The sequence below is a fragment of the Periplaneta americana genome, chromosome 8 (genome assembly GCF_040183065.1).
Source record: "Periplaneta americana isolate PAMFEO1 chromosome 8, P.americana_PAMFEO1_priV1, whole genome shotgun sequence".
In the NCBI taxonomy this organism is placed as follows: Eukaryota; Metazoa; Arthropoda; class Insecta; order Blattodea; family Blattidae; genus Periplaneta; species Periplaneta americana.
In genome coordinates, this window is record NC_091124.1 from 18,610,586 (window position 1) to 18,624,138 (window position 13,553).

Here is a 13,553-nt window from a genome sequence, read left to right on the forward strand (position 1 = left end):
ACTGTTATCGTGCATTATTTGTTATAAACTTGTTAAAATATAATTTTAAATAAATATATTTTTCGACATTAACACAAACACGTGCTTTTGTATCGTAGGCCTCCGCTTGACAGTTAATTACAGTGTTGCCGATCCAATGCTCTGACTTTGTATATAGATGGCTCAACTCATGCATTCCTTCCGAAAGTAAACATTAGGTTTGTGCCTTCAATCTGTTAAATTACCAGTTCAAAAAAAAATCGGTGTTATTGTAGACTATGAGTGAGTAACTCCTAACTTCATTGTCATTACTACTTACGTGTAGGGTCTCTTTTCCAATTGTTGGTTTAAAAATATCCTCCCGTCCTGCTTTAGCATTGAAATCCCCCAAAAAAACTTTCATGCGATATGTAGGTAACTGATCAAAAGTGTGTTCCAATTCCTCATAGGAAAGTTCAGGATAACAGACAGGGTTTGGAGTTGAATGGGTTACATCAGCTTCTTGTCTATGCGGATGACATGAATATGCTAGGAGAAAATCCACAAACGATTAGGGAAAACGCGGAAATTCTAGTTGAAGCAAGTAAAGCGATAGGGTTGGAAGTAAATCCCGAAAAGACTAAGTATATGATTATGTCTCGTGACCATAGTATTGTACGAAATGGAACTATAAAAATTGGAGATTTGTCTTTCGAAGAGGCGGAAAAATTAAAATATCTTGGAGCAACAGTAACAAATATAAATGACACTCGGGAGGAAATTAAACGCAGAATAAATATGGGAAATGCGTGTTATTATTCGGTTGAGAAGCTTTTGTCATCTAGTCTTCTGTCAAAAAATCTGAAAGTTAGAATTGATAAAACAGTTATATTACCGGTTGTTCTTTATGGTTGTCAAACTTGGACTCTCACTTTGAGAGAGGAACAGAGATTAAGGGTGTTTGAGAATAAGGTTCTTAGGAAAATATTTGGGGCTAAGAGGGATGAAGTTACAGGAGAATGGAGAAAGTTACACAACACAGAACTGCACACATTGTATTCTTCACCTGACATAATTAGGAATATAAAATCCAGACGTTTGAGATGGGCAGGACATGCAGCACGTATGGGCGAATCCAGATATACATATAGAGTGTTAGTTTGGAGGCCGGAGGGAAAAAAACCTTTGGGGAGGCCGAGACGTAGGTGGGAAGATAATATTAAAATGGATTTGAGGGAGGTGGAATATGATGGTAGAGACTGGATTAATCTTGCTCAGGATAGGGACCGATGGCGGGCTTATGTGAGGGCGGCAATGAACCTCCGGGTTCCTTAAAAAGCCAGTAAGTAAGTAGGTATGAGTGAGTAACTTATTGCAAGTGCTGTACTTTGCACCGGCTGTGAAACTGAAGAGCTCGCTCTGCTCTTAATTGCGAATTCTCTATAGAAGGCAATGTAATTGTACGATAAAGCAACGGAGCTCATCTACTTCGAGGCAGCCTTCGGAATTACACTCAAGGCCTTTAACTCACCTTCCTGCTGATGTCTCGGCGGTGTCTTGTCGGCGGGCTGCGTCTGCTGCTGTAGGGAGAAGAAGCCGGCTGCTCCCTGCGGCTGGTGGGCCCCCACGGGGGGTGCTTTCCCCCCTGGCAAGCACTGTGCTGATGCTGACTGATGTAATCCGAATGCAGATCCCTAGGCGGAGAAAGAAGTTTCATTTTAATTACAACGAACTTACTTGAGAGAATAATAATGATGATATAAACAACAAAAAAAAGCAAGATATCATACAGTCTGTGGAACTATAGGCCGGTCCACAATAAACCGCGAACGGAAACCACAACGAGAACGGAAATATTGTTAAAATAAATATTCAAATGTGAGAATTCACAATTAACTTTCAGGTTCCCGTTCCCGGGCTCCGGCAAGCTTCTCGTTAATTGTGAATGCTCACACTTAAATACATTTATTTTAACTATATTTCCGTTCTCGTTCTCGTAGTTTCCGTTCCCGGTCCCTGTTTATTGTGGACCAGCCTTAAATGGTTTTATCGTATTTTGTAGAAGGAGAAATAGTATAAAGTTGAGGAGAAGGATGAGGAGGTAGAGACAAATGAAGAGGAGGAAGACAAGAATGAGGATGAAAGAAATGTGAGGAGGAGAAAAATGACAAGAATGAGGAGACAAACGAGGAGGAGGAACAAAGTTGAGTAAGAGGAGAAAGATAAAGATCAGGATGAGGATGAGGAGAAGAATGGGGAGGGGGAGGGCGATGGATAGCAAGAAAATGAGGAGAAGGACGAGAAGGAGGAAGAGGATAAAGATGAGCAACAGGAGGATTAAAAGGATAGGGAGGAGGAAGAGGACAATAAGAAGGAAAAAGTGAGGAGGAGAGAAGAACGAGAAGGAGGAAGAGGACTAAGATGAGCAACAGGAAAAGTATAAGGAGAAGGATGGGGAAGAGGAGAAGAATGAGGAGGAGAAATAAGTGAAAGATGAGCAACAGGAGAAGAATGATGAAAAGGAAATTATGAAAAAAGGAGGAAAAAACAAAGAAAGGTAAGGAGAGGAGGACAATGAAAAGGAGGAGAAAGATGAGAAACAGGAGAATGAGGAAGATGAAAGGGAAAAAGATGAGGACGAGGAGAAGAAAATAAGAGAAAAAGGAGAAAGATAAAAAAAGGAGAAAGAGGATGAAGACAATGAGAAAAATAAGAAGGGCGAAGAGAAGGAAGAGAACATTGAGAAGAAAGAGACGAGAGATGAGGAACAGGAGGAAAATGGGAAGGAGAAGGAGGGGGAGGAGAACATAAGAATGGGGGGAAGAAAGATGAGGAAGTGGAAGAAGGAAGTGAGGAGGATAAGAAAGAGAAAGATGAGGAGACGAGTAACAAAAGGGCGAGGAGGAGAAAAATTGGGAATTGGAGAAATATGAGGAGGAGGAGGAGGAGGAAGAAGAGAAAGATGACAAGGAGAAAGAGGGACGACGAGGAGGAGAAAGATAAGAAGAAGAAAGATGATTAGAAGGAGAAAGATGAGGAGGCGAGAGATGAGGAAGAGGAGAAAGCTGAAGAGTAGAAGAAAGATGACGAGAAGGAGAAAGGTGAGGGGTAGGAGAAAGATGAGGGGAAGGAGTAAGATGAGGAGTAGGGTAAGTTAATCAGGAGGAGAAAGATGAAAAAGAGAAGAAAGATGAGGAGAAGTAGCAAAATCAGGTGAAGGAGATAGATTAGGAGAAAGAGAAAGTAGGGGTTGAGGAGAAAGATGAGGGAAAGGAGTAAGATGGGGAGGAGAAAAATGGAAAAGCTGAGAAAGATGGTGGCGGAGGATGGGAAAGACGAGGAGAAGGAGAAAGATGAGGAAGGGATGAAAGATGAGGAGGGGACGAAAGTTGAGAAGAGGAGAAAGATGAGGAGGGGAAGAAAGTTGAGAAGAGGAGAAAGATGAGGAGGGGAAGAAAGTTGAGAAGAGGAGAAAGATGAGGAGGGGAAGAAAGTTGAGAAGAGGAGAAAGATGAGGAAGGGAAGAAAGTTGAGAAGATGAGGAAGGGAAGAAAGTTGAGAAGAGGAGAAAGATGAGGAAGGGAAGAAAGTTGAGAAGAGGAGAAAGATGAGGAGGGGAAGAAAGTTGAGAAGAGGAGAAAGATGAGGAAGGGAAGAAAGTTGAGAAGAGGAGAAAGATGAGGAAGGGAAGAAAGTTGAGGAGAGGAGAAAGATGAGGAGGGGAAGAAAGTTGAGAAGAGGAGAAAGATGAGGAGGGGAAGAAAGTTGAGAAGAGGAGAAAGATGAGGAGGGGAAGAAAGTTGAGAAGAGGAGAAAGATGAGGAAGGGAAGAAAGTTGAGAAGAGGAGAAAGATGAGGAAGGGAAGAAAGTTGAGAAGAGGAGAAAGATGAGGAGGGGAAGAAAGTTGAGAAGAGGAGAAAGATGAGGAGGGGAAGAAAGTTGAGAAGAGGAGAAAGATGAGGAAGGGAAGAAAGTTGAGAAGAGGAGAAAGATGAGGAAGGGAAGAAAGTTGAGAAGAGGAGAAAGATGAGGAAGGGAAGAAAGTTGAGAAGAGGAGAAAGATGAGGAGGGGAAGAAAGTTGAGAAGAGGAGAAAGATGAGGAGGGGAAGAAAGTTGAGAAGAGGAGAAAGATGAGGAGGGGAACAAAGTTGAGAAGAGGAGAAAGATGAGGAAGGGAAGAAAGTTGAGAAGAGGAGAAAGATGAGGAGGGGAAGAAAGTTGAGAAGAGGAGAAAGATGAGGAGGGGAAGAAAGTTGAGAAGAGGAGAAAGATGAGGAAGGGAAGAAAGTTGAGAAGAGGAGAAAGATGAGGAAGAGAAGAAAGTTGAGAAGAGGAGAAAGATGAGGAGGGGAAGAAAGTTGAGAAGAGGAGAAAGATGAGGAGGGGAAGAAAGTTGAGAAGAGGAGAAAGATGAGGAGGGGAAGAAAGTTGAGAAGAGGAGAAAGATGAGGAGGGGAAGAAAGTTGAGAAGAGGAGAAAGATGAGGAGGGGAAGAAAGTTGAGAAGAGGAGAAAGATGAGGAGGGGAAGAAAGTTGAGAAGAGGAGAAAGATGAGGAAGGGAAGAAAGTTGAGAAGAGGAGAAAGATGAGGAGGGGAAGAAAGTTGAGAAGAGGAGAAAATTGAGGAGGGGAAGAAAGTTGAGAAGAGGAGAAAGATGAGGAGGGGAAGAAAGTTGAGAAGAGGAGAAAGATGAGGAGGGGAAGAAAGTTGAGAAGAGGAGAAAGATGAGGAAGGGAAGAAAGTTGAGAAGAGGAGAAAGATGAGGAAGGGAAGAAAGTTGAGAAGAGGAGAAAGATGAGAAGAATGATGAGGGGAAAGCATGAAGAGGATAAGAAAAATGAGAAAGATTAGAGGAAGGGAGAGATGAGGAGATAGGGAAGAATGTGGAGGAGGTTGAGGAAGTTGAAAGTAGGTGGAGGAGGATGTGGAGTATATGCAAAAATATTAGGAGAGTGATGAAAGAAAGAAGAGGAAAACAGCAAAAAAAAAATAAGACAAAAAGGGAGTTCTGACGTAGGACAAAAGGAATTAAAGGAACAGAATGTAGAGGAAGAAAAAGTGAAGGAAGACGAGGAGAAAAGGAAAGTAAAAGAAGATAAGGAAATAGAGCAAGAGCGTAAGTGTGTAAGAGGTGAAGAAACTAGAGGAGAAACAAAAAATGAGAGGAAAAGAAGAGATGACAAGCAAAATTGACATTCCGGGGGTCCGTTACAGCTAGCGAATGGCCGAAAACTGGAGGAGAAGACAGATTACAGGAAACCAGGCTGGTTACAAGGACAGCCCGTGCACCTAGATCTGTGACTGAAGACAATCCCGAGATCGAATCGCGGGGGGAGGAGGGAGAGGAGAAGACATTCCTTGCGGAGGAAATCGGGAGCCGCGGTTCCTGCCTGGAATTGCTTCATTTCCGAGTCGAGGTGACTTTTACTGCGTGCTAACAGCGTTACCGGCGGGCGGCTGGGGGGGGCGAAGAGCCGATCGAACAGCACCCAACCCACTTCGAGAAGTGACGCGTCCTTGCATCACACCCAGTCTGCAGAGGAATTCCAGCAGACGACCGCAGACATCTAACTTCGTTTTGTGTCGACTATAGCTACTGTAAGTAAAAACCACGGAAACCACTCACCGTCGTAGTTTCGAATCTCGAGTAGGGCGCAGATGTCTGTGTGTTGCTTGTGTAGTAGTCTATTCTCTCTTTTTTATAGTCTACTCTAGCGAAGAATAATATTGTTTAACTATTTGTAGTAGGCTATAAAAAATGTGAAAGTTAGAATTTATAAAACAGTTATATTACCGGTTGTTCTTTATGGTTGTGAAACTTGGACTCTCACTTTGAGAGAGAAACATAGGTTAAGGGTGCTTGAGAATAAGGTGCTTAGGAAAATATTTGGGGCTAAGAGGGATGAAGTTACAGGAGAATGGAGAAAGTTACACAACGCAGAACTGCACGCATTGTATTCTTTACCTGACATAATTAGGAACATTAAATCCAGACGTTTGAGATGCGCAGGGCATGTAGCACCTATGCGCGAATCCAGAAATGCATATAGAGTGTTAGTTGGGAGGCCGGAGGGAAAAAAGACCTTTAGGGAGGCCGAGACGTAGATGGGAAGGTAATATTAAAATGGATTTGAGGGAGGTGGGATATGATGATAGAGAATGGATTAATCTTGCACAGGATAGAGACCAATGGCGGGCTTATGTGAGGGCGGCAATGAACCTCCGGGTCCCTTAAAAGACAGTAAGTAAGTAAGTAAGTAAGTAAGTAAGTAAGACTTGAAGGCTACAACACATTAAAAATGATTTTAAAATGGTCCCTTTTTTTCTTTTTCCTGAAGAATGTAGGCCCTATTGGGGTAGTCTAATGGAAAAAATGTACTCCAAAATTTTCGAAGACATAAAAGGTTTGAGCAATGTAATATCGAAAAAGTGGTTTCGGGAATGTAATTTGTTTCCGTAAACCAGTGGTTCCCAAAGTGTGGGTCGCGACCCCCTGGAGCGTCGTGTAAATAGTCAACTTCGGATATAGGGTAAAAAAAACTTCTCAAATAGCTAAAAGAACCGAGTTATATCAATTTTTGTAAATAGTTACAAATGGGGGCTAATTATCAAATTTCGGCTATCTTCTGCTTTTTTTGTTACCTATTACTCAAATTAAGATTTTATACATACGGTTGTTCACTACAGAAGAAATTGTAAGTTTCAAGGAGAAAACAAGAAATTTTCAATTTTCAGTATCCTGTTTCCTTAAGAATACGTCCTCAAAATTTACGACGTAAATTTGCAAACACCCTGTATAAAATGTGTGACAAAATGTGTCATGAGCATGACAGCGTTTCTTTTTACATAGGCCTACAATAAATCAGATGCGCGTTTTGCTTACCAATGCATGCCTAAAGAATGCCACGATCGGGAGAAGAGTCATAGCAGAAAGTAGATTATCGATCCCGCATTAGCAAAGAATTATCTGGGAGGGTAAAAACTTGGGGGGTGAGTTGAATCCCCTTCCCGGAAACCCGATCACTAGCACCAGGGGGGCGCAGGGAGACTCCTCTCTGCTGCTTTGTTTCTGGCAACTATGCTTCGAAGGCATCAACGCCAGTAGGCCTACAGAATGGATGGCTGCGAGACTGGAAGGTGGTTTCGAATCGGGAGGTCTGGGGTTGGAACCTGTTCGTTGCATATCTTCGCTGGAAATTATAACGGTTTTTCTGTCTTCTGCTAAAACTGCAGGATAGCCCGAAGTCTTAAAATAACTGTCTCCTTCCTACCTACAGTATAAAGGCAGAAGAAATAGGCGGGTTTTTGGTCTTATGCGGAAACTACTCACTCTACACTTTCTCTAGCGGTTTATGTATGTATGTATTTATTTATTCACACTGCAGTGGGTATATACCCGGTGGCAGTGGTAACTAATTACACTCAATAATGACAATAATAAACTTATTAATTAAAAATACAATTAATAATAATACTAATAATTAATACTAAGAATAATTAATAATAATAATAATAATAATAATAATAATAATAATAATAATAACAACAACAACAGGGAATATACTAAATTAAATGAAACGATCACTTAAAATAACATTTGAAATAAATCTAATTTGTATCTTACAACTAAGATCGAACTAAAACCCACGAGTATGATATGTTCATATCTGCACAAGTACCTTTCAACATTACACTCATTTCGCTGTCAACTCACTCACTGCACTGGAACTACGACACATTTCACTGATTCTATCCTGATTTCACTAACACTTCAAAAACATTTCACTGTTCAAATACTATGCACTGCCACTATAAACTATAAAGCTTCACTGACAGGAACACGTTTCACTTACACAGCACACTTCACTGACACGACATACTTCTTCACTGATACAACACACTTCACTGACACAACATAATTCTTCACTGATACAACACTTCAATAACAACATATCATTTACACCCTTTAAATACTGTGTATAATTACCGTCTATTAGTAAGGTCCTTGTGCCTATTTTTAAATACATTTCTGGTTGTTGGTAAAGCCTTTAGTAAGTCTGCAGGTAAAGCATTCCAGTCCCTGATAGTACGATTGAGAAAAGAAAACTTTCCAGTGTCCGTCCTCTGCCTTCTTTCCCTCAATTTATATGAGTGGTCGTTCCTTGAAGAGTAATTTGGCGGCTGCAACCTATTTTTTATTTCTCTCCAGGCAGGCTCACCTCTGTATGTTTTGAACAGTGCGCATAATCGAATTCGCGTTCTCCTGTCCGTGAGTGTGTCCCATTTTAATGGTGAATTTTTCCGACAACACTTAAGAACCCGTTTTTGAATCTTTTCCAGTGTCTTAATATGTTCTAATCTGTAAGGATCCCAACATGCAGCACCATATTCCATTACTGGACGTACTAGTGATTTATATGCAATCTCTTTGGATTTATGAGAACCTTTTCTTAGTACCCTCATCACAAAGACCTGAACAAAGAGACCTTCCTGTCCCTGCGTTCGAATGCCAGTTGTTGACAAGTGCTCGTCTGATATATTACTGTGTTACAGCGTGCTCCAAAAAATATATTATAGTAACATAATATTTTAAATACTAATTACTCATAATAACCAGTATTTTTAAATACTAATCATCCAAGTAATCGCTATAATATCTCAGTCGAGCCCTGATATCAGAAGTCATACTAAAGGCGTCATTTATCAAGTTTGTTGTTTCTTGAAAGAACTTAAAGTTTGTGACGACATTAAAAGTGTCCTATCATCAACGCAGACAACCACTGCCAAGGCGTGTTGTGTTTCTCTACGATCGGTTAAGAGAACTTGTGCAGAACGAGTTTTTAGTCATATTTGTTGTGTTATTTCTTTTGTTAAGTTAAGCCGTTCTTAAGTGTGCTTCTAATACATAAATATTTTTTTAATTCCGAAACTCGTTCATATTACAATAACGTGTATATTTTCTACACACAGTAGAAATGTATTAATTTTTTGCTCTTTAATAGGCCTCATGATTCATAAAGTTGATAATTGTATAAACATTATTTAGTAGTTACTATTTCAATACAATATTCTGAAAACACATAAAAACAAAATATTAATTATGTGTAGGCCTAATGCTAAATATTTGATTTCTCATATTAAGTTTACATTACATTTTGTGAAATGGCTAACTTACGAAATATTATAAATGATAACATCATCTAAAGTCTGATTAGCAGGCTTCGAGACTTTGGACCCGATACAATAAGTTTACTGTGCATGCAATATAGGTTGTTGACTCGCTGCAGGTAGACAGAGATGTGTTGAGGTAACAACGTTGCTATTTAGAGTAGAGTACGGTAGTATGGGGAAACACATATGTACATTCTGAAAGTAAATATACATTACACAATGATAATGTCAAAAGAATGTGAAAAGCATTTATTCTCCTTTCTTTTATAAGCATTTGTGTTTAATTGTACACAGTGTTAATTGTGGAAATAAGCATGTAGTAATTTTAATGTTTTCATTTATCCTATTGGTCGTCTTTAGGAAGTGCAGTTACAGTACCGAATTGCAATGTACCTACTACAAGATACATTCTCAGTGTCTCAAACGTAAATCTTTTTCGGTTATCTGCCAAAGTTTGTACTGTAGAAAGCTGCGCTCTACGTCGCATGACGTGATAGGAGCAAAACGAAAAAACCTAACATCATTGCAGTCTCTAAGAGACAGTCCTTTATTCTCGGGTGACTCTATGTCCACTAATTTGCTGTTTATGTTACACAATGTTCCATATCCGTTATTTTTACATAAAATTGATTTCCACTTCTGTTTTACACGTTCAGTAACCGGTGTACTCGATGTCTCATTAATTCTCTGCATCATTTTCTGAATTAATTTGAGGGCTTCCGGCATCTCTTGCTATGACTTTTCTAACCGTGTAATAGTTTCAGACACAATTAGAAAATAGGTTTGTATGAAAACCAAATTATTTGTCAGAACCTTCAAATCCAGAGCGTTTTCCTTTGCGTATTTGTTGCATTCATTCTACAGGACTCCACCCACTGTACGCTTTACCACTATACTCAGTACGCCGTTATGCGGATTTCCCACTGAACTGCTCTATTGGGTCCGAAGTCTCGAAGCCTGCTGATTAGTGTAAGATGTTACTATTCAGCGATGAATGCAATGGAGGGGGAAAGAGAACTGGCCACCATAACCCATTATCTCCTGGCTTAGTTACCTCTTTAGTGATGTCTTGTTGTTCTCAGAGGTTCAGACCCGTGTTCGGACAGTTGACTAAACAAAACAGGAATATACAGTAAATCAGGTATTTATAATTACTAGAACTCACGTTATTATTTTATTTGTTCTTTTAAGCTTTCTTATAGTGTAAAACGTGTGAATGGAGGAGTAAACTTATTTGGGACAGGACTATACACCAAGCAGGTTCTGAGGGGTGTAGGAGTCGAGGTAGTGAATGAGGGGTTCACCATGCCCGCCTATTTCTTCTGTCGCTAGTATAACAATGTATACACCCTAGCACTTCCAGCACATTGAATAACCAACAACATTTAACACACAGTTAAGTAAATACATTTAAAAATAATGTAAGAAAATAATAAAGGCTAATTAAAAAGCTAATTACCTCTGATTGAGGTTCTGGCTGATATGTACATCTATTATTATTGCTGACGCCAGCCTTTCTGGCGCGTGTCCTTGAGTACAATGCACAGTCTATGAGCATTTGTTGATAGTGTAGCTGAGAATCTGACAACCACAGTTGTCAGTCTTGCTGCCCAGACTGAGGAAAAAGTAAGATACTCGCACTTAATTTTCCCTACGCTAGCGTTCTTGCGGTATGTCCTTGAGTAAAGTGTCCAGTCAGTAAGTTTCTGTTGTCACTGCAGCTGAGAACGGTACCTCCTCCAAAATACACGTCACATCAACAATCTGCCAATCACAATTGTTAACTTTATCGCCCAAAGACTACTACAAAGGTAAGGCACTCGCACTTCAGGTTCCCATTACTCATTTCACGTGCCAAAAACGGTGGCGAGGCCTATAGGCAGTATATATCACTTGAGGGTTTGTGTCAGAGGAAAACAATTGTTTGTATGCATCTGAAGTCTGATTAGTGTAATATATTGTTAGTCAGCGATGTATGCAATGGAGGGGAAAGAAACTGGCCACCCTACTCGATTACCTCCTGGCTTAATTGCCTTGTGAGTGATGCCTTATTGGTGTCACATATGAGCTTCAAAGCTGTCTTTGGACAGTTGATTAAACAACAACAAATTAAATACGTAAACTAATAGTTAGGTCTGTAGCTACTTCTTTCCTTTCTTTTCTCTTATTTTCTTACGTTCTCTCTTTCTTTTTTCTCTTTCTTTTTCAGTCATTTTAGCTTTCGTTCATTCTTTTTTTACTTTGTTTCATTCTCCTCCTTTTTTAATTTTTCAGAGTTTTTATTATTACTTTTTCCTTTTTCTCTCTTGTTTCGCTCTGTTGTCCATTCCTTTTTTCTTCCTTTTACTTTTTCCTCTCCCCTCTTTCTTCTTCCTTTCTTTCTTCATCTACCTTTCTCTTCTGCTTCTTTTTTCTTTTCTTTCGTTTTTTTCTTTTTCTTTTAGTTTTATTTCATTATTTTTCTTTCGTAGTTCTTTTTATCCTTCTTCCTCTTTCCTTTTTCCTTCTTCCTCTTTCCTTTTTCATTCTTCCTCTTTCCTTTTTCATTCTTCCTCTTTCCTTTTTCATTCTTCCTCTTTCCTTTTTCATTCTTCCTCTTTCCTTTTTCATTCTTCCTCTTTCCTTTTTCATTCTTCCTCTTTCTTTTTTCCTTCTTCCTCTTTCCTTTTTCATTCTTCCTCTTTCCTTTTTCATTCTTCCTCTTTCCTTTTTCATTCTTCCTCTTTCCTTTTTCATTCTTCCTCTTTCCTTTTTCATTCTTCCCCTTTCCTTTTTCATTCTTCCTCTTTCCTTTTTCATTCTTCCTCTTTCCTTTTTCCTTCTTCCTTTTTCTTTTTTTCTTTTTCATTTACTTTTTCTTTTTCTTTCATTCATCTTTTTTTCTATTCTCTTGGTTTTTCTTTCCCTTTCTCTTTTCTTTCATTTAGTTTTCTTCCTTTATTTTCTCTCTATTTTTCTTCCCTTTCTCTGTTTTCTTCTCTTCATTCTATTTGTTTTTCTTTGAACTCCCTTTCTTTTTCTTTTTTTTTCTTTTTTCCTTTCTTTCTCATATTTTCTTTATTTTATTTATTTATCTTTTTCACTTCTTTCTCTTTCTTTCCTCTATTCTTTCTTTTTTCCTTCCTTCCCATTTCTTTACCTCTTTTACCTTGTTGGTGGCAAGGCTTTGCATTTACTTCTAACCACACATTAGACTAGCACACATTGTGGGCTTCACTGGTCTTGTGGTCATCGCGGCACAGAACCATCGCTGAGACAACACAGCACACCACGTGGAAAGAGACAAACAGCCAGTCCCGTTGACGAAAGTTAAACCTTTTCCATTGTCCAAACGCCAGGAACCGAAAAAGGGATCTCTTGGATTGGAAACGCGTTCGCTATCCACAAATCCAATTATCGGTGTACATTAAGTTTATTATAGGTGCACACAGTCCTAATAAAAATGAAATAAACGGAAACGATATCATAGGACAAAGAGTAGAAATTAATAAAAGCAAACACACTAGCCTAAAGGTTATCAGTATAGTACAGACTAATGTGTACAGTAGGCCTACATTTACAAAGCGTGCTCAAAGTGATTTCCATGAAATTAAGACAGATACGTGCTTGTCGTCGTACTCATCTTGAAATGTTACAGATCCCGTTGAACTCATTCCGAACAGTTTCACAGCCATTTTGAATTCACTGCTACAGTTCTGAGGAATTTGAGTGGCATAAACGAATGCTTTCAGACGGTTCCAAAGGTAGAAGTTCAGAGGGTTGAAGTCCGGTGATCTGGCTGGCCAAGCAACTAGTCCTGCACGATCTATCGCACCATAAACAACTGAAGTCTACTGAACTAACGTCTGACAAAATTAAAGTGTATTTACGAGCCGTGGTGACAGCGGAACCTGCAACAGCGCCATGCAACTAAACAGAGGCTACCTGCGTACAGTAAACAAAGTAGCCTACTATGAGGTCGGAATCAACTGTAGGAATAACAAACATCTACCCCAGTCGCTATGTAGGCAAACGTGACACATCCGAAAGCTTTAGGGACTCATGTTTTTATGCCCAGCAAGATAGGACTACTGCATCGTAACTCTGAAAGTAAGAATTTGCGGAAAAAATTGTTGATTCTATAGAACATTTTAGTCTTCTTTTTCCTTCTACATTACACCCACAAAATTTGTAGTCTGCAGGTAGCCTACTTATTAATCACCTTGTTATATTTTTTGACATAAATACGTCTATATCAGCGGTTACCAAAACGGATGTCGTGATTACATCGCGTAATCACAGACATTCAAACGGGTACGAGGAGTTTCCTGTACATTGGTGTGTTTTTCATTCATGTACTGAAGTCAAGCAGTGGCGGTATCATGTCGCTCTACAAACTCTGTCTCTGCAAGCAGTAAGAGGTGGTTTCGTAAAGAATTAGG

The 13,553-nt window shown here is 39.5% G+C and overlaps 1 protein-coding gene across 1 annotated transcript in view; it reads right to left on the reverse strand.

The window, feature by feature from the left end:
- The window catches only part of LOC138704380 (ETS translocation variant 4-like), a 150,900-nt gene that overhangs the window by 86,422 nt on the left and 50,925 nt on the right, over nucleotides 1–13,553 (reverse strand). Inside the window, exon 3 of the mRNA XM_069832209.1 lies at nucleotides 1,490–1,652. Coding sequence (XP_069688310.1) covers nucleotides 1,490–1,652 — 163 coding nt within the window. The remainder of the gene's footprint in view (nucleotides 1–1,489; nucleotides 1,653–13,553) is intronic.